This window comes from Etheostoma cragini, chromosome 15, assembly GCF_013103735.1.
Source record: "Etheostoma cragini isolate CJK2018 chromosome 15, CSU_Ecrag_1.0, whole genome shotgun sequence".
Lineage (NCBI taxonomy): Eukaryota > Metazoa > Chordata > Actinopteri > Perciformes > Percidae > Etheostoma > Etheostoma cragini.
The window spans coordinates 6,164,024-6,182,609 of record NC_048421.1 but is presented as its reverse complement, the minus strand read 5'-3'; the positions used below and the strand labels follow the sequence as shown (position 1 = coordinate 6,182,609).

The 18,586-nt window shown below is 39.2% G+C and overlaps 2 protein-coding genes and 1 long non-coding RNA gene across 3 annotated transcripts; 1 reads left to right on the top strand and 2 right to left on the bottom strand.

Annotated features, from left to right (window-relative positions):
• Nucleotides 1–879: 879 nt before the first annotated feature.
• Nucleotides 880–8,420, bottom strand: atp6v0ca (ATPase H+ transporting V0 subunit ca). Its single transcript, XM_034893349.1, has 3 exons — nt 8,154–8,420; nt 4,096–4,279; nt 880–2,051 (listed from the first exon to the last, which is right to left on the bottom strand). Exons 1-3 carry the CDS (start codon nt 8,227–8,229, stop codon nt 1,847–1,849), a joined length of 465 nt encoding a protein of 154 aa, XP_034749240.1. The 5' UTR covers nt 8,230–8,420; the 3' UTR covers nt 880–1,846.
• LOC117957546 lies at nt 2,349–16,825 on the top strand. The gene is made up of 3 exons (XR_004659535.1): nt 2,349–2,491; nt 7,909–7,913; nt 16,814–16,825. It is a non-coding gene; the product is annotated as an uncharacterized LOC117957546 (long non-coding RNA).
• On the bottom strand, nt 11,070–16,345 carry ypel3 (yippee-like 3). The gene is made up of 5 exons (XM_034893350.1): nt 15,952–16,345; nt 14,507–14,625; nt 14,349–14,392; nt 13,531–13,639; nt 11,070–12,138 (listed from the first exon to the last, which is right to left on the bottom strand). The coding sequence occupies exons 2-5, from the start codon at nt 14,621–14,623 to the stop codon at nt 12,049–12,051; spliced, it is 360 nt and encodes a 119-aa protein (XP_034749241.1). The 5' UTR covers nt 14,624–14,625; nt 15,952–16,345; the 3' UTR covers nt 11,070–12,048.
• Nucleotides 16,826–18,586: the final 1,761 nt, after the last annotated feature.

The window sequence follows — 18,586 nt, the reverse complement described above, 5'->3', positions numbered from 1 at the left end:
GCCACTGGTTGCAGAATCAGGCACCTGATTGTCAGCACCGAGGGTTACCAGAAGCTCAAAACAAGCGGCAAAGAAAAGCTGTTTGGCATTGACAGAGAGCTCTGCTGCTCATCCCATAAATGGTATTACCAACGGTATAAGATTTATTGCCAGAAAGCACTGTTACCACAGAGAAATAATTAAATTTTTGAAATTTAATTTTAACCTGTTTATTGATCCCCTCTGGGGAAATTACAATTCACACTCTGTGTCCACACTTTGTTAGTTTACACACAGTCCTGAACTACACACATGCTCAGGATCTATACATGCACTAATGGAGAGATGTCAGAGTGAGTGGGCTGCCAGCCGGATCCACACTCCCTCCTTTTTGGCCCGTACAGGGACTTGAACCAGTGACCCTCCGGTTCCCAACCCAATTCCCATTTTTTTGTGCTAAGTTTATTTAGATGTTATTTAAGTAAAAGTACATTACAAGATCAAAAAATAACTCCAATAAAAGTAGAAGTTCTGCATAAAATAAATATTGAAATTAGTCATTATTAATTATTGAGTATGAAGCTTGCCCACAAGTGTTTTAATCATTATATATCATATTTAGTGGTGGAAAAAGTATTCATAATCCAACCATTTACTTAAATAGCAGTTAACAAATGTTTAAAGTGTTACTTAAGTAAATTTACAGAAGTACTAGACATAAAATGTACTTCAATGATATACCGGTAGGTTCACAATTTTTCAAGTCTGTCTGAAGACAATATGGTCAGGTACCTCCATGAACATTGAAATAGGTTTTGTTTGCTGTAATCGTACCTGGTCATACTGGCCGTATAAGATTTCCTCTTAAAGCGCAGCCAAAACAGTTAAGAGTCAACACTGATGTTCTGGAGGAGGTTGAGTTTTATTTGGAAATCTGACAGGCATGGCTAAACAGTGAGCTCTCATCTTAAACAAAACAAACAGAAAAATCAAGACCGCAGCACTACAGGTAAACAATGCTAGTGTTTGAGAATGTCATATTAAACATAAAGACTTACACACACATTATTCACTCAGGTCATTCACACGCGCACACACACTGTCAACATGTGGACATCCTCCATTAATAATCACACTACATCCAGAGGAATTCCAAGCACTTAGAACAATTACCCACAGTGCAATTAATCTAACTATACACAGATAATTTATATATTTTATATATATATATATGTATAGGGTATTCAATAAACAGTGTTCCATTTAGACAGTTTCATTAAGTCAAAATCTTCATAACTTTCCATAAAGAGTGACAAAAAATATGTATTGACAGCTCCTCACCATTGTGATAAAAAAAAAGGTCCCCAAAAAAACATGATCAAATAAAATACTAATGTGCATGAATCTTCAGCAATCTCAAAGTGACAAACCTAACAACAGACAACAAAAAACAAAAGAGGTGAATGGGCAGCGGGGTAAACGTTGATACTCACACTCACAGCACAGACTGGCTACTACATTAACAGGGGGTGGAGGGAGTATGGATCACTGTACAGGTTAAGATCAGGGAGGGGAAAAAAGTAAAAAAAAAAAAAAAATATCAAGCAGACTGTCCACACATCATCCCACAACAACCAATACATGTTCATGCCCGTTCAGTACTCACAAGACCTGACACAACTGGATGGCTTTAAACAATATGGATAGATCACACCTACTGAGGACACTGCTGTCAAGCCAACTTGTTTCTGTTGCCATCCCATCCTGTCAGACCCATGGGGTGTAATGGAAAGTAGGTGAAAATCTCCTATTTGTTCTTGCTGCTTTGATGTGGAATGAATGAGATGGTGTTTGATGCGGACACCTATTATTTTGTAGATAGGATGAGGGCTACAATGAGGCCGTAAAGCCCCAGCACCTCAGCAAAAATCAGGATCAGGATCATGCCCACGAAAAGCCGGGGCTGCTGGGCGGTGCCTCTCACACCGGCGTCGCCCACAATGCCAATGGCAAACCCGGCCGCCAGACCACTCAGGCCCACACTCAGACCAGCACCGAGATGCAGGAAACTCCTGTTAGAAAAAAACAAAGAAAAGAGCACAGTTTTTGCACAAGGTAAGTCCGCTAATAATAAGTTACATATAGCTAATAATAAAATATCCTGTATGTCGAAACAATTACTTTTGAGTCCCTCTCTTTTCCCCCCCCCCCATTCTGTTCGGGAACTTTGGGATGCATACGTAGATGTGTTCAATCAAATGTAATTTGGGGCAACTAGCTGCCCCGCCCATTAGAGGCCGGATTGGGCTGAATTTCTGTCCGAGCCCGGCCTGCATCCGACAGAGCCGTGACTGAACCAGACACAGTTAAAATCTAATTTTTTCGCTTACTAATGACACATGTAGGCTACGTTTGTGTGTGGAAAGCCCACTTTTATTAAACAACTGTAGGAAGGCATTCGGAAATTTCAAGAGATGAGTGCATGAGCGCACACGGGGCAACAGGGGGATGTGTGGGACAAAATGCGAGAAGGATCAAAAATAGTGCCTAAACCCTTTAAAGCTTAGGTTCTCCAACCCACACAGCCTGTATGGTTTGGTCTTACAGCGTTCACCAAACCTACGCATAAAACTTTTCCAGAACACAAGTTCTGACCAGTGAACTGTTCACTACTATCTGCCCAGCATAACACAGCAGAGAGCCATACAAAACAAAATTCGAAAACACATAAAAAGGCCTAAATTTATCATATGGCTGGATATAGTGGTGGTTACAAACAGCGTAACCACTATTTAACTGATGCATGCTTTGGTCTGTTTACTCATGTTTTTGTGAGTTACAGGAGGTTGGAGTTTGTGTGTATATGCTTCAACTCAAAAGCACCCAAACTACGCAGAAAATGCTGTATGAAATGTTTCTCGATTTACACAAATAACAAGCAGAGATGTGACATTGTGACCTTTGAACTTGCAATCTTCAGGTCCAAAGGCAAACACTGATCTCAGGGAGCTATTGTCCAGGTGATGACTCCTCTAGCTATTTGGGCTATATTTTATTGAGTGAGCCTGGGTTGCCTCAATCACATGACTTTCATTAACTGGAACTGGACTGAATCTGGTGTGTTAATGCACACACAGATCTAAAATATGCAGGGAAGCTGTCCACAACACAATGTCTGGTTAGATAAGTGTATGATTGTTTGGCCACACCATGGGCTCAAAGTTGGAACCATTGAGGCTGTAGGCAGGTTCTGATGTCAGGGAGTTATTATCTGGATGTGTCACAAGTGGCATCGCAACACCCAGTAGACAAGTAGCAGGCTTGTGTGAAAATACAGAATTTAAAGCTGCTGTAAAAACATTATTTCTTGATAGAAAATTCTGAGAATGTGTACTTGGTTAAGACAACATAAAGATGCCTGTAATGTATTTTCACAAAGAGCAATGAATGCTAAACTGATGTTTGAAGATTCTCTATTTAAAGTGACTGCAATGCATAGATGGGACCACAATTTAAAAAAAAGAAAAAGTTTTTTTAGATAGAATTCTGAAATTCTTTATTATTTTTTAATATTTGCTAACACTACTGTATGCAGTAAAATATTTATTTGTGGAGGACAGTCTGAAGACGAAGTTGCCCAAACTTGTGGGAGTAGATAGTAGGGGTGTGCAAAAAACAGATTCATTTTCAAATGGCCATTTTTTTTTGTATTACACCCCTAGTAGATAGGTTTAAGAAGGTTTTGCAGTTTTTGCAAAAAGTAGAGTAATGGACTTCAAAATTGATACAAGGTAACAGCAGAGCATAGTTTTTGCTTTATTGGGGCTACAGTTTGGCATAAGTTGCAACATAGTAGCATGTACGGCTGATTTGTTATGAATTTTTAAAGTTTAGAATTTTTGATGACTGTTGTAGCGCCACCATCTGGACAATTACCACACAAATCGCTGATTAAGTTCAGCATAGGACTGCACTAATGTGCAAAGTTTGGTGAGTTTTCGTGCATGGGAACATGGATTTCTTAGGAAGAATAAGAATCCAGGCAAAAACAATAATAATAATAATAACATGACTGAAACTGTTCTAACTAACTACTGTATCAGAGCTTCATCTTACTTGTAAAGGGTGACCCTCTCAGATATGTTGTTTGCTATCAGCACAGCCACTACCAGCCCGTAGATGGCTATGATACCAGCCATGACCACGGGGATGATGGACTTCATGATGAGCTCTGGCCGCATCACAGACATGGCAGCGATGCCTGTGCCGCTCTTCGCTGTCCCATATGCTGCACCTAATGCTACGTAGGAGAGGAGAGAGTTCCTGTTAATTCATCGGTTCATTCTTCACTTAAAAATGATTCCTGACAAAACAACTCAAACCAGACAAGATATGGATCCGGCTGGAGCTGGGCGACAATGATTTATCCACTCGATCGATTTTAGACCAGACGTGCAGATAACAAACTAAATGAAACAGTAGTAGATATTCGACTGACAGTTTTCTCCCGCCTAAGCATAAATAACTGAGAAATAAAAGTGATATATCTACAACCAAAAGAGGCATATTTTCAAATCACACTAGTGTGTGGCTAGACTCTTAAGTCTCCAGACAAAACCAAAAACAATTTTAAAAAGTGATCAACATTTGCACTCAAGAGCCTTGCTACCCCATTAAAACCTTGGCCACTTCAATACTATATAAGTATTTTCAGGACTAATGTCAGAAATGGTAGCTTGTGACATTTTTGTGATTTCCACTGCTCCATCACGCAGCATGTTGTCAGTAATAGGTTGTTAGCTATACTTGTACTATCTAAAACATTAAATCTATTATTTGTGTCTCATACCATGTTGAAATTGTCCGAGCAAATAAAGACTAGAAGGCTAGAGTTCAGTTGTTGTTGACACGGTGTCAGAGAGGTGTTGATTGAACTATGTCAGGAGGCCAGTTGTGTGTCATTCAGATAATCACTTGTCTTGCGTTTACCCTTCTTTCACCGAGCAACCTACATCACATGTGGGGGTTCGACCCATGTCAGGGCTAAACGCTAACTTTTTAAAGTGGCTTGGCAACCAGACATCAGCTTTTGGTTGCCGAAATTGACAATATGGTTGCCATGTTTTAAACTGCCTATATTTGGAGTAGGGTTGCGGGATATTAACTGAGTATGTGTCATTGCGATATCGATTGCGATATCGATATTAATAAACATACGTAAAATTGCAAGAGTAACGGGAAAATGCATAAAAATAGATTAACAAATGAAACAAGTTTTCTTACAACACAAGATATATTTCAACTGATGGTCATATTGGACTGGTCAATGTGACCACATAAATAAGGACATGTACTGGTCACACAGTATAAAATAAATAAAAGAAGAGGACACAAGTTTTCTTTTGCTTCTCTAAATCGTTCCGTTTTGTTGTCAATACACAACCAGCTGAATTAGCACAACGTTTCATTAATTTCTTTCATATCTACTGCAGTCAGATTCACTGTGTTCACTCGGAAGGAATCGCTTCACATGGCTAGGCACTTTCAATGACATTATGAACATGTTTAGAGGCTAAAAACACGTTTAAATTGTGTGCTGTTTTAGCGTGTTGGGTGCTAACTCTAGCAGGAGGATAACACCGTGTAGGCAGCACAGATTGTTTTTGTTTTTATCTCTACTAACAGCACTCCAAATTTACAACAGACAACAGACCTACATCTTGAAATTGATCGGCATTCTACTTTAAGTGGAAGGTACTTCCTACTTATGTGCAACCTATTTGTCTCTCTCTCTCTCCCTGTCAGTATAGTAGCTCGCTCTACCTGGACTAGTAACGTATTAGTATGTGGTAATGGCATGCTCTGCGCCTCGGCTTGGACACAGCGGTCTCGAGCAAGAGAGGAAAGGCGTTAACGTGGAAGGCTACCATACTTTCCTTTATACCCTCATTTGACTAACTTTGTGGATACTACTGTGTGCGTGCATCAATAAGTAAGTCTGACAATTTTATGTAGGATTTATGAATGTACGTTAGCAACAGTAGGCTAATTCATGAGGGTGCTATTTTATGTGCGAGCCAATACTGCGCATCTGTTCATGTGCGCTGCAAGTTATGTTTCTGTTCATTGAATGTATTATTCAGTGCAAACATAACTAAGAATGTAGTTTAATCTCAGTAATGACGGTATATTATGTTATTACAGTTGCTCTGTTAAAGGCAAACGTTCCACTGTACTGTTGTTACGCCGATCAGAGATCTGATTGAGTCTAGACTTTATGGCTCGGTAGTTCAGTGAAGGTAGGTCAAGTTGGGAGGCATCTGGTGATTCCCACGCCTACTGTCAATAAAGTAAAAATCTACCTACTTAAAGTCCGTTCACTGCTGGCTACAAGTTAGCGATCAAACACAACAAATGTTACAATCAAAGATAGCTAAAACAATTCTGACATTGTTTCCATCTTCTGTTATTGTTTGTAGTGAGAAAAGTTTATAATTTCATCGATTTCACAAATTTAAAATTGAAAGCTACATAGCTCAGCGTAAATTCTTTCAGGAAGACATAACTTTTAATTGATGCAGTTGTTATCCAAATAAATGTACATGTTATCATGCGGTGTATAACTGTTAACATATGTGCAACTACTCTCCCCTGATCGATATGTAGCTCTGAGTAAATTCTTTCAGGAAGACCTACCCTTAAACAATGCTGTCTTCCTAAATGGAATCAGCTGTTGGAGGCGTTCACCTTCCTGCTAAACCAATCAGAATCGTACACAAATTGCAAGGGCCAATCACAGAGTCACAACCCTGCTTTAAATCTGTTTCTCCCTGTGTTATTCAGCTGTCGTTGCGGGCAAAGAGTGCAACCCTCCTCCTCCCCTCTCCCCTCCAGTCATCTACTCCAGCTGACCGGAGTAGATGACTCCTTCGGTCTGGTCTTCGGGCTCCTTCATCGCCACCACCAGTGTCTAAATTCCATCTGGGAGGCTGATGGTTCTCTACCCCTATATAGATAGGCCAAATATTTGTATAGCGATGGAGTCAAACCGCCAAAGACTTTATAGATTTTTTTTGAGCTGTACAATAACCCTTATAACACTGTCTCTCCTGATTGAAATGCCGTAAACTGTTTAAATCTGAGCATGCATGACTCAAATCTGCACTCGACTTACATTGGGGAGTAACATCTCCCAACCCTAGATAGTGCTCAAACTCCTTGTAAACGTTCTCCATAGGTCTTCTTGGTTATATTGATCTGGTCCGAAGAACCGCAAAAACAACGAGAGAGAAAAGAGAGAGCACTGGTATTGGATTTAATGATATCCTGGGGTTAGGAATCAAATTAAATCCGTGCATCTCTAGAGTTATTTCTTAAACAAAACAATTATGATAACTGTCACTCATCAACAGGGCCTACTCTACAAAGTGTCACCTGCTATCATCATCAATGATTTCAACATTATGAAGACAGTTATTTGTAGGAAATGAAATCATCTAATTGACTACTTGCCAAAAAATCATTGAAAGAACACGGTGTATAATCCGTTATTTCCTCTTTGACTTACCCCCACCTCCCGCGAATGCTAAACGTAAATGAATGAATGGATGGATGGATGGATGGATGTTCCCTTTAATTTCTCACACTGATGTTAAGGCCTCGAAGCTGCCCCCTCCTGCAATACAATACAGTACAACTACTGGGAAACACGGCTGGATTAATCCCAACAATAATCGTATTCATTTTAAAATTCAAGAATATCTGGACCTTCCTGTGCTGTAAAATAACTAAATTATGAGAGATTTTAAAGGGCTGCTGCCACCTAAGGGTCTGCGTCACCAACCAACAGCTACCAGAAGACAGCATCACAGCTTGATATAATATAGCCAGGCTCATACAGCGTTAGCAGCGTGTGGAGCTAGCTAACAGTAATGGTCAGCAGCTTGATGTTGGTGGAAATCTTCCCCCGCCTCTTGCCTTGCATCCCTGGCAGGTGTGTGAGCCGTGACCGACTCAGCTAACACCCAACACCGTGTCACTAAAGACAGCCTCCATGTTCTCGTTTATAGTTGTATCACAATAATTCAACATCTGGCTAGGCCAATTCGTCGTTAGCTAGCGTTATGACAGTAAACGGTTGAGATGTCATATGGAGAAGCTGTAGTTAACGTTACCGCTGAAGACCATGGCCGCAGAAGCTCCCATCACAGCGAAGAAAGGCGAGTACTCAGGGCTCTCGTCAGAAGACATTCTAGCACTTTTCTCGGGGCTATACAGCTACAAGGCAGACTATCTTTTTTCTGTCAAGTTTTCCCCTTTTCCTACAGTCAGCTTTGGACAATTTAAAACACTAGGAAGGGGCGACAACGTAGCTGCCAGCAAGAGCGCCGGTGTAGTAGAGGAAAATGGCGAAATGGAAAAGGTCACATGAGCAACCATCTCGGAAGGATTCATTTGTGTTGACGCGGGGGTGCTCGACACAAACATGCTTGACATATTTAACCGTTGTTGTTTATTCTACCTTAACATAAATTGCCGCTACATTGTTTTCTTTTAATAGTAATTTTCACAACCATGGTATTTTACAGCAGTTTGTAACACGACAAAATATAATGTGAGTAGTTTGCACAGTATGTATTGTGGTATGTTCTGCTGCAAGTGTACTGACTGCAGTTGAAACCATAGACAGTTGGTTGAAACGCTAGCTACATGCTGGCGTCTTAACTAGTAGGCGTCAAATGTAGGCTATGGTAAAAAAAATCAACTATAAACACCACGTTTGCTATAATATTTAATACCCCACAACAAATAAGCAAGAGTAATAAAGAGACGATCACAAAGCACTGTAATAGATTGTGCAGAACCAACTAATATCCATCCTCGTATTCAGCAGGGCTGAAGTGTTTCACTATGGAATAACCGGTCAGACAGAGGTTTGGCTCTATTTAGGAGTCAAACAAACTAGGACTACCTTTATTGAGTGACTTGGAGACACATTCTGGGGCTGTCTTTGTCAAGGTGACAATGTAATCTAATGTCAGCTAAAAGGACTTGTCACCTCAGAACATAAATAGGCGTCTTATTGGCCGATTTTCTCTATTAGGCTTACATTTTTAGATCCTATTTACCTTCTTTAGACAATTTAGTTTCATAAAATGAGTGAGTCTTGATGTTTATCAACGTTTGAAATCTACATAAGCCTACAATAGTTCTAATAAGGATGTTTTTTGTACAAGACCAACATGTCACGATATTTGTAGCCTTAAAAAATCTGTCTCATTGAACATAATCATATATAGTTTGCATTTCAATAATGATGATGATGACGATTATGATGATAACAATAAACATTGTATAGCACTTTTCTCAACAAGCAAAGCGCTTTACAGAAGAAGAAAAAACGGCAGATAAAAACAGAACAGATTAAAACAACACAGAGATAATAAAAGGGGATACATTGCATTTACAAACTGAGGTCAATGATTTTCTATACATTCGGGAAAAAAATCAATTGAAATGAATTGGAGTGCTGTCTGCTTTGATCTGAACCACAGTTACATGTGTTGTTAAAGTGTCCTGGAGCAAGGCACTATACATCCTCACCTGCTCCACGGGTGTTATAATCAGTCAAATGAATGTAGGACTTATTTAAAAACAAATAGATACATTGTAAACCATTATTCCACAACAGTTATGATGAATAAAACATGATTTATGGTTTTGTATTATCCTCAGCTACAGCAGATTAAATGAGCAGGATTTGCCTTAGTGAGGTGTGTCAATGAAACTAGCTTGACAATAAAAGCTAAGTTTTGATGTCACTACAGGTCCAACTCCTGCATAGAGCTAATGAGAGATTTGTTTTTATAAATTCTCAGTTAGGGTCACATCATCTCCTCTGTTTAATTTCTTATATTGTTATCCGGTTGATGTTGTGGTCAATACAAAAACAGGAAAGCACTTTGACATTCCCCCGGTGTGTTCCACTGTGGGCAAAAGACCTGCACTATTTGTAAAATGTGCCATGCAGTGGGGTAGAGACAGTAGGGTAAAATAATATGTCATTGAGGATTAAAGAAGAAAACATTAAAATGAATATGCCTCAGTACTACTTGTGTAAAATGTCTCACCGCTTCTCACTCAGTAAGGCCTCTTTAAGTACAAACGGAGTTCAATTGTGTCATGAGAATGTATTTAAATCTTTTACAGGGATGAAAGTAAAAGCAGAGCAGAAAATGTGCGCACACACACACACACACACATGACTATCAGCAGCCTCTTTGCTGCTTATCATAAAGAGAAGCTATTCCTTCTGGTCAGAGCTCAATCATGTGACCTGTTCCTGATGCAAGTATAAGAATCACGTTCTTACAGTAAGAAAGGAATTTGCTTTGCCTTTTTTTTTCTTTTTTCAAAAGATACATAAAACGACTTCTTTTGTTTTGCTGCCTGTTTTAAAAACCTGAAACAAGTTGAATCATTTTAATGTTGCAATACTCCAGTTGGATGGTGCTAAATGTGTTATGAGCCCACTCACTGTTATATGAAATATGTCACTTTTGTATTAGTCAACTTTCACTCACAAAATTGACTATACATATACGCTTGGCAGCGTTTTAAGTTATTTGTTATTTTAAAAAAAATAAGAAAGAATTTTTGATTGAGCCAATTTCTGTGTGTATTTAGTTTAAGTGTTTCCAGTAGCATCATGTAACCAGGAGGGTTTCTACACAGCTATACCGTGGTCCCAATGTACCTATAATCTAACAGTTTCAGTTTGAAAAGTAGGGGGGGAAACTCCTTTATCCCTTAGTTAAATACAAAATAATTTGATTCTTCACTTATTTATACATGTTTACATTCCATGGTTCCAACACAAGAATCAGGTAATGCTCAGTAAAAACTGATCAAAAGTATAAAAGTGATCTAGAGGATTATCAGTTCTCAAGTAGATACCAGACTTGCATGTTGTGTTGCATCTGTGTAGCATCTATATTTATTTTAAGTTTAACAACTCAAGTATGTCTGTGTGGGAATCAGAGGCCAGATTTTATACACAATCTCTCAAGCAAAAGAAAACTGAACACAGGTTACAGATACACTGTATTTTAATGAAAGATTAGGTTAAAATAATACAATTTAATGAAAGAAGCAGACATTAAAAATCACCATAAATATGCTACATAATCCTAAAACACTTTGCTCTAACACCATTGAGTAAATGTATCTGTATGGATAGCTTTGTGTTAGGATATACACACAAACACATAGGGGATAGATCTCATCAGCCTTAAGTAAAAGTGAAGATATCCCAACTGTGCAGTGGAAACACACACACACACGCACACACACGCACACACACACACACATGCACCCACAGTAGGAGACTTGCAGGCTTTAATATCACCAATTCAACATCCTGATTGCCAGTAGCAAAATATGAACAAGTGTTACTGATTTGACCATAAAAACGTGAATTTTACTGATAAAAATAACAAGCCCCGGCACTGCTTTAAGCATTTCCCTTCCCTTTCATCACTCAAAAAGTATCTATGGGTTAAACAAGCCTATACACTTTACTCCGTTATGGCCAGATATGTCTAGTTGTGCACCTTAAAGTCAAAAGGAAAACCCAAATACCTGTATCTGATGTGTAAAACGGTCAGATAATTTGACTTGCACTGGCCTCGCCCCCACAGAGCGAGACTGATTAGCGGTACTCACTCAAAACACACGCTTTAAAATCCAACATGCACACGTGCCTGTGTGACTACATCTCCCAGTCTTTCACACACACACACAAACCCTGCACTCATTCAGTCCATGTCCCAGCACAACAAGCAATTGGGATAGCAATATCAGCAAATGTGTTGTTGTGGTCGCTGGAAAAACATGAAGAACAGAAAAAGATAAAAGGCATCACATGCTATTGTTGGCAAAGCCGTACAAAGTGAAAGTGTGGCACAGCGATGGCTCGTACGCGGGATGAGGAGGCTACACTGGAACCCCTTTAAGTTGAGGGGATGCAACTTTTGAAAAAGTCATGAAGAAAGATGGGAGGCTTCCCTCTCAGTCCCAGCCGTTGTCCTTTATCATGTGGGACAGCTCAATGATAAACTTCCCCTCCTTGTACTTCTGACTCAGCTCAAAGGCCTGCTCCTGCAGAAGGGAGGTACATGAGGGTTATTAAAAAGATTATTATTATACTATAGCTCAAACAAGACTTACACCATGCTTATGCTAGATAGTACTAGTTGCTGACTCCAAATTTCAAGTAGTATTTAAACTCAATAGACTGTTTTTTTGTTAGCTAAATGAGCCCTTGTATTTTTACCAAATGAATAAATGTATTTGTTTCTACAAAACATTGTTGCATATTAAAGTATGAGAAAAAGAGCTGTGGCAATGTGTGCTTCACATCTCTAACATTCAAAACTAAGCATAATTACACTATTTCCTCATGGAAATTTCTACTCTGCCATAACATCATGCAATTTGTAAAGCTGTATTTATACTTGTGGGTTACGCATTTAATTTCTGTAGCTACAACGCAACTCAAAAATGTGATTACAAATGAGGGATACAGCGCCTACAAAAGATACCATGTGGGAAGCGCAAGAACTGTGACTGGCCAGATTGTGCTGGTTGTGCTTTCTCTAACAAAATCCTGGCACCGGTGGAGATTGTTGATAGTCAACATTACAAAAGTAAAAAAAAAAAAAAAAAAAAAAAAAAAAAAAAGACTCAGTAACACACATCTATCCAAGCCATCTCCACAGCAAACCTTTTGTTCTCCACAGCTCCTTCTCTGTTCTCAATCACCCGGATGTAACTGTTGTTTAAAGTGTGTGTGTGTAGCTTACCATCACTCTAAATACCTGGTGAAGGTGTTGATTTACAGTTAAGTGGCCGATTTCACCCTGTTGATGGTAGCCAAATGACATTAGCAGGTGATCCAGGATAAAAAAAATTTAAACTAGAGCCTGACCAATTAAGGATTTTTAAGGCCGATACTGACACAAATATTTGGTTATTTAAAAATCCTAGGATTTTTTTATATATATATATATATATATAAAAAAAGTGAACAGTGCTCTCTGGGGGACAAACTATGCAACGGCAACAATCAAAACATGGTTGACTGTTTTTTTTTATATATTAATTTATCAGAATCATTTACTTGGATTTGGATGAATGAATATTTAAAATACATAAATAAAATAAATAAATGAATAAATATCAACCATTATAAATGCCGATACCATTACAAATGAACTGATAGTTCTGGAAATGCCTAATATCGGCCTGCAAATATATCAGTCGGGCTCTAATGTAAATACACATAGGGGATATAAGTAAAGCGGGACACGGATTGGATCACCTGCTAATGTTATTGGGGTGCCATTAACGAGGGAAATCTGCCACTTAACTGTAAATCAACACCTACACCAGGTATCTGTGGTGGGAACAATGTTAACCCTTTCATCAAACATTTAAGCGGCTCTCTTTTGAACAAGGCAGCATTTCATTCACACAAATGGATGTACTTACATATTTCCAGCCCAGCGTGGTGTGGCAGTTTTCACAGTAAATGTCGGCGACAGCGTGTAGTCCTGTGAGCAATAGCCTCTCCTCCGCAGGACCGCAGCCAACATTCACCCTGAAACCAGATGCAGAATTGTCAAACAGCAACTCTTCTGTGATTCACAGAGGGCTTCACAGGAATTAAACGACTCTCCTTGCCATGCACCAAGAGACTACTGTGTGAGCCTAAACAGTAAAGAACCTACTATATGATATTCTTTTAAGGTTAAAAAAAAAAGACTAAACTTCATGAAACAGTCACAGGGAGGATGACTTTCCATTAAACCATTCAAAAGAGAGACTCAGAAAGAGATCAGCATCTATTCAATTTAAACCTTGAAGTTTGATTAAGTGCATGAGTTATTTAAGGGGATCCCATTTTGGGGTTAAAGCCTGTGTATTTCTGACCCACACTAACCAAGGACAAGCATCACTAAAGTGAACTTCAAGGTTCACCCGAGAGCAGATCAGATTATCTGTTGATAATGTGGTTTGTGCAAATGTGTAAAACTGGGAAGCTGGTTTCAAAGAGAACAAGACTATTACTTTTAAATAAGAATCATTGGGTAAGCTATTCAGAAAAGTTTTTGTAACAAAATACAAAGATTTCTTTTTTTTTAAACTCCAATAGCTATAAATCAAGTGTAACCCTTACTGACGTCATTTTTTAATCCATCTACACAGTATAAATAGCGGTACAAATAGGATTGCAAACCTGAGATAAGAATAGCCACTTTATTACATTCAATGTGTGTAGCAAAATTAAAAGAAATTAAAATACTCACACAGAGTTGAAGAGGTAGGCTCGGCCCTGACTGCCTTGGAAAGACTAAGACACATGAAGGAAAAATTAAATAAGATGAAGAAACTATGGGAGAACCACAAGGCATTGTTATGAGCCCCCTTGCATAATTATTAACAACAAGAGTGGCAGTATATGTACCTTGGAGATGAGATCATCATGGTTGGCCAGATGGGCACGACAGTGCACACAGCTGTAGCGACGGTGGCAGGAGTCCAGGTAGGCCTGGAACGTCTTGGCTTTTGTCAGCTTCACCATGTCTGAGGAGGAAAAGGGAAAGAGGAAATAGGATGGGAGTTTGGTGTTAGTGACAACATGACTCCTAAGACCCACTGGTTAACCATACATGTGAATTAAGGATTTTCATTTTGATTCTGCTATCAGTGAGGAAGTGGAAGATATTGGAGACAAACAAGTTTTACATCAGTTTTTACATTTGATAATAGCAATAAAATTCTGCCAGGCTTTCCCTTAACATAACCTGACCTGTCATATGTTAATAAACTGTGATGCTGGAACTGATCAGAAAACATTAATTTTGACATTGTCAAGGGGCACCCTAGTACCTAGTACCAAGGCTCAGGTCTACCGGCCCAGGGGTTGATTCCAGCCTGCAGCCCATCTCCTCTTTACAATTGTCCTATGAAATGTATATATAATTATGTGAAGTGAGTATTAACTCTTACACTGTAAGACTCTTACACTGTAAGACAGGAGTTAAATGTAACCATGTCCATTTACTCAAGGACTGTACTGAACTACAATTCTGAGGTACTTGCACTATGTTTTAGTATTTCAATTTGATGCAATGTTAAACTTTTACTCTATTACGTGTTTTGACAATTGTAGTTACTAGTTTTACATTAATATGGTTAAATGATATGATGCAGTACTATACTACTAATCTACTCAGTAGTATGCAAAGTATCTAAACTTGGCTCCAAATTGATAAACTACAACATTACAATGCTCTTACGTGTTGCCGGTAGTGATAAGAACAGAATTAAATTACATAAAAACAAGGACAACAAAACTGATCAAGTACAGTAGGTAAAAATAAACCGTAATATTATGTACATACGAGTATGTAAAAAGTGGGGTATATGAAAATAACTGAATGACAGCCCTTGTGAACAATGTGCTGTAATCATAATTGTTGTCACAGTGCAGAGACTGAAATATAGTCAAGCTAACATTTGAAAAAACGTGTACTGTAATAAATGATCTAAGTTGAGGGACGCATGCTGGCTCATAGGTTGGGAATAGGTAGCTTGCTTCCTGGTTTACAACAGTTTGCAAAAACAATCCTCGCCTCTTTATGCAATCAGTTAACCCACATTCAAGCCCCTGCACCGTGTGCTGCGCCATTTATGCAACACTGCTGGCAGTCTGTCACTAAAGTCAGTCAGTCGCTAAATAATAACACAGACGGCCTAATACAGCTGCAGGAGGAATCGGTCACTAGCTCGGACCTAGTTTGCGTGTTAGCTAGCTAGCTAGCTAGCACTGGTCACCATATCCAGCAGCTAACAGCAGCTCAGTTCAGATGCGCATTGCAGGATATCCCTCGGTGTCTGTCGACTCACCTGATAATACTGAAGCTCCTTACGGTCTTTACAACGTATCACTGTGACTGACAGCTAAAAAAAACATCTAATTTAAGCAGGTATGGTGACGGCACGTCGGCTCGGTCCAGCAGTCGACCATGCGCTGAAGGCTTGGACAATAAAGACAACAGAGACAGCCTCTGGTTGTTGCAGCAGAGCCCGTTTACCCGCGTCTCTTCTTTGAATCTGAACCAGCTTTCAAACTTCATCCACGGCCTTGGTTAAAACAGGAGCTGAAATCCGACAATGCTGGCAGGCTGACAGGATAACAACACGGCGGCTCCGACGGGAGAAAAATGTGGTTTATTATGAAAACACGCAGTGGAGGAAGTCTGAAGGGTGCAAAACAAATCCCCGTCGACCAATGAGAAGCGGCAGGTGACGTCTAGAATGTGGGTCAGCCAATCAGATTCGACTTCACATGAGCCATTTATGGCTATCAGTTGATTGTTGGTACAGTCTTATAAATGCTGTTAGAGGGTTATTATCATTCTGGCGGATTTTGGGATAAAAGTCCCATCGGACTGGATGCAAACGGATTAAACTTACACTATGTAAGGGAAACGTATTTGCAGTTATGTGACAAAATTCTGGAAATCTATGCTATTCTTGGACAGAAAAGATTGGGTAGGATAGGCTGTTGTGGTTTCTTGATTTATTTGAACTGCTGTCTCGAAGCTGTTTTGCTTTCATCTTAAATGTGTATTATGTTGTAGCCAGGGGGTCCAAATTCCTCCACAGTTCACATTGTATTCATGATTTTTTAATTAATTTAACCCTAACTACATTTTCTGTAAATGTGTCTTTCATCATAAAGATCTAAATATTGTTTGTAAAGCAGAGCTGTTAAGATTATTTTAATTATGTATTAATCTGTTGATTATTCCCTTGAATTATTTGGTCTATATAATGTAACAAAATATCCATCCCAAGTGCATGACATCTTTACATGTCTTGTTTTTATTATTCTTTCTGACTAACAGTCTAAAACCCTCAAATATTCAGTCATAGAAAACATAAACATAACAATATTTAGATTGGAAGTTTGGCATTGGAAGTGTGCAATGGTAGCTACTACTCTGATTGTGTGATCACAAGAGCCTTATTTCTCTGCTGGGTCACTTATTCAAGTCTTTGCTTATTACATCTACTGTATTAAAAACCTCAGCACTGATCCACTTATATTTCATTAACCCACTTGTCACACCTCAAAGCACAGCCAAGCAGTTCAGAAAAGGACAGCCTTTGTTTCACTAACAGAATGGTTGATATTATCACAGCGGTGTGGCCGGACTTCGACCGTAGCCTGGGAAAACAGGAACGCAGGTGAGGCTAACCGCACATGTAAACCCCCTGTTTATATCTGGCTGTATTGTATATGTGGCTGTATAGTAGATTAGTGACTTTATTAAAAGCAGATGCACAATGCAGCCTAGATTCTATTTTAATAACACTGTTCTCACCATAGGGATATATTTGTTGTACCAATAAGCGTACATTTTCTTTGCTTTTATTTTGCATGCACATGTGTGTTCTTTTCAGCTTAATACCACACACAAGAATATAAAAGCATACACCAAAGTGAATTTTTGCAGATAGTTTATTACTAAAGTTCAGTACTTATTCAAACCAATCAAATTATGTAAAAAAATAACATCAGACACAATCAAAACAGTCATGTTTACTCTCTTATCATGAGTTGTCAGGTGACATGGTCCAGATGGTCAAATATTTACTCCAGCTGCAAAGCCTGCTCAACCCTAGCACTACGTTTTTATCAAACTGACAAGTGTAATAAAACAAAACTTTGCACTACCAATAAACTGTTCATTTACCTCTCCAGCAAACAGACCCCCCCCCCCCCCCCACACACACCCCCATTTTGCAATCTATAAATTTGGTTTAGGAGAATCGTCAAAATTTCCTAATGGTCTATAAGCTGGTCCAAACCTACTATCTTTCCACTACAAATTAACATGCAGCAGCCCGTACACACTGGTTGAATTACATATGGGGCGGCTGTGGCTCAGTGGTAGAGCGGTTGCCTGCCAATTGGAAGGTTGGTGGTTGGTGGTTCGATCCCCGCTCCTGCAGTCATTGTCGAAGTGTCCTTGGGCAAGACACTGAACCCCGAGTTGCCCCCGGTGCTGCGCATCGGAGTGTGAATGTGTGTGAATGTTTATCTGATGAGCAGGTGGCACCTTGTACGGCAGCCCCGGCCACAGTGTATGAATGTGTGTGAATGGTGAATGTTTCCTGTAGATGTAAAAGCGCTTTGAGCAGTTGTTAAGACTGGAAAAGCGCTATATAAATACAGCACATTTACATTTACATTTACATATGTAGTCAGTAAGTCTAAAACTGCTTACTGATGTGTTTAAGGCAGAATAGCTACTGATAATGCTCCCTGAAATAAATGATCTCTTACAAATTAACCCACCGTCACCTGGATTCAATCATTAGATGTCATCATCACCAATTTTTATTGGAATAAAAAGACACATCAAACCCTTCAAGAAAAAAAAAAAAAAAAACAAGGAGGCTTAGAAGCTACAATTCCTCCATTATACACACTGACTCCCAGAGGGTCTGAAGGTAGCCCAATGTGGAGAGT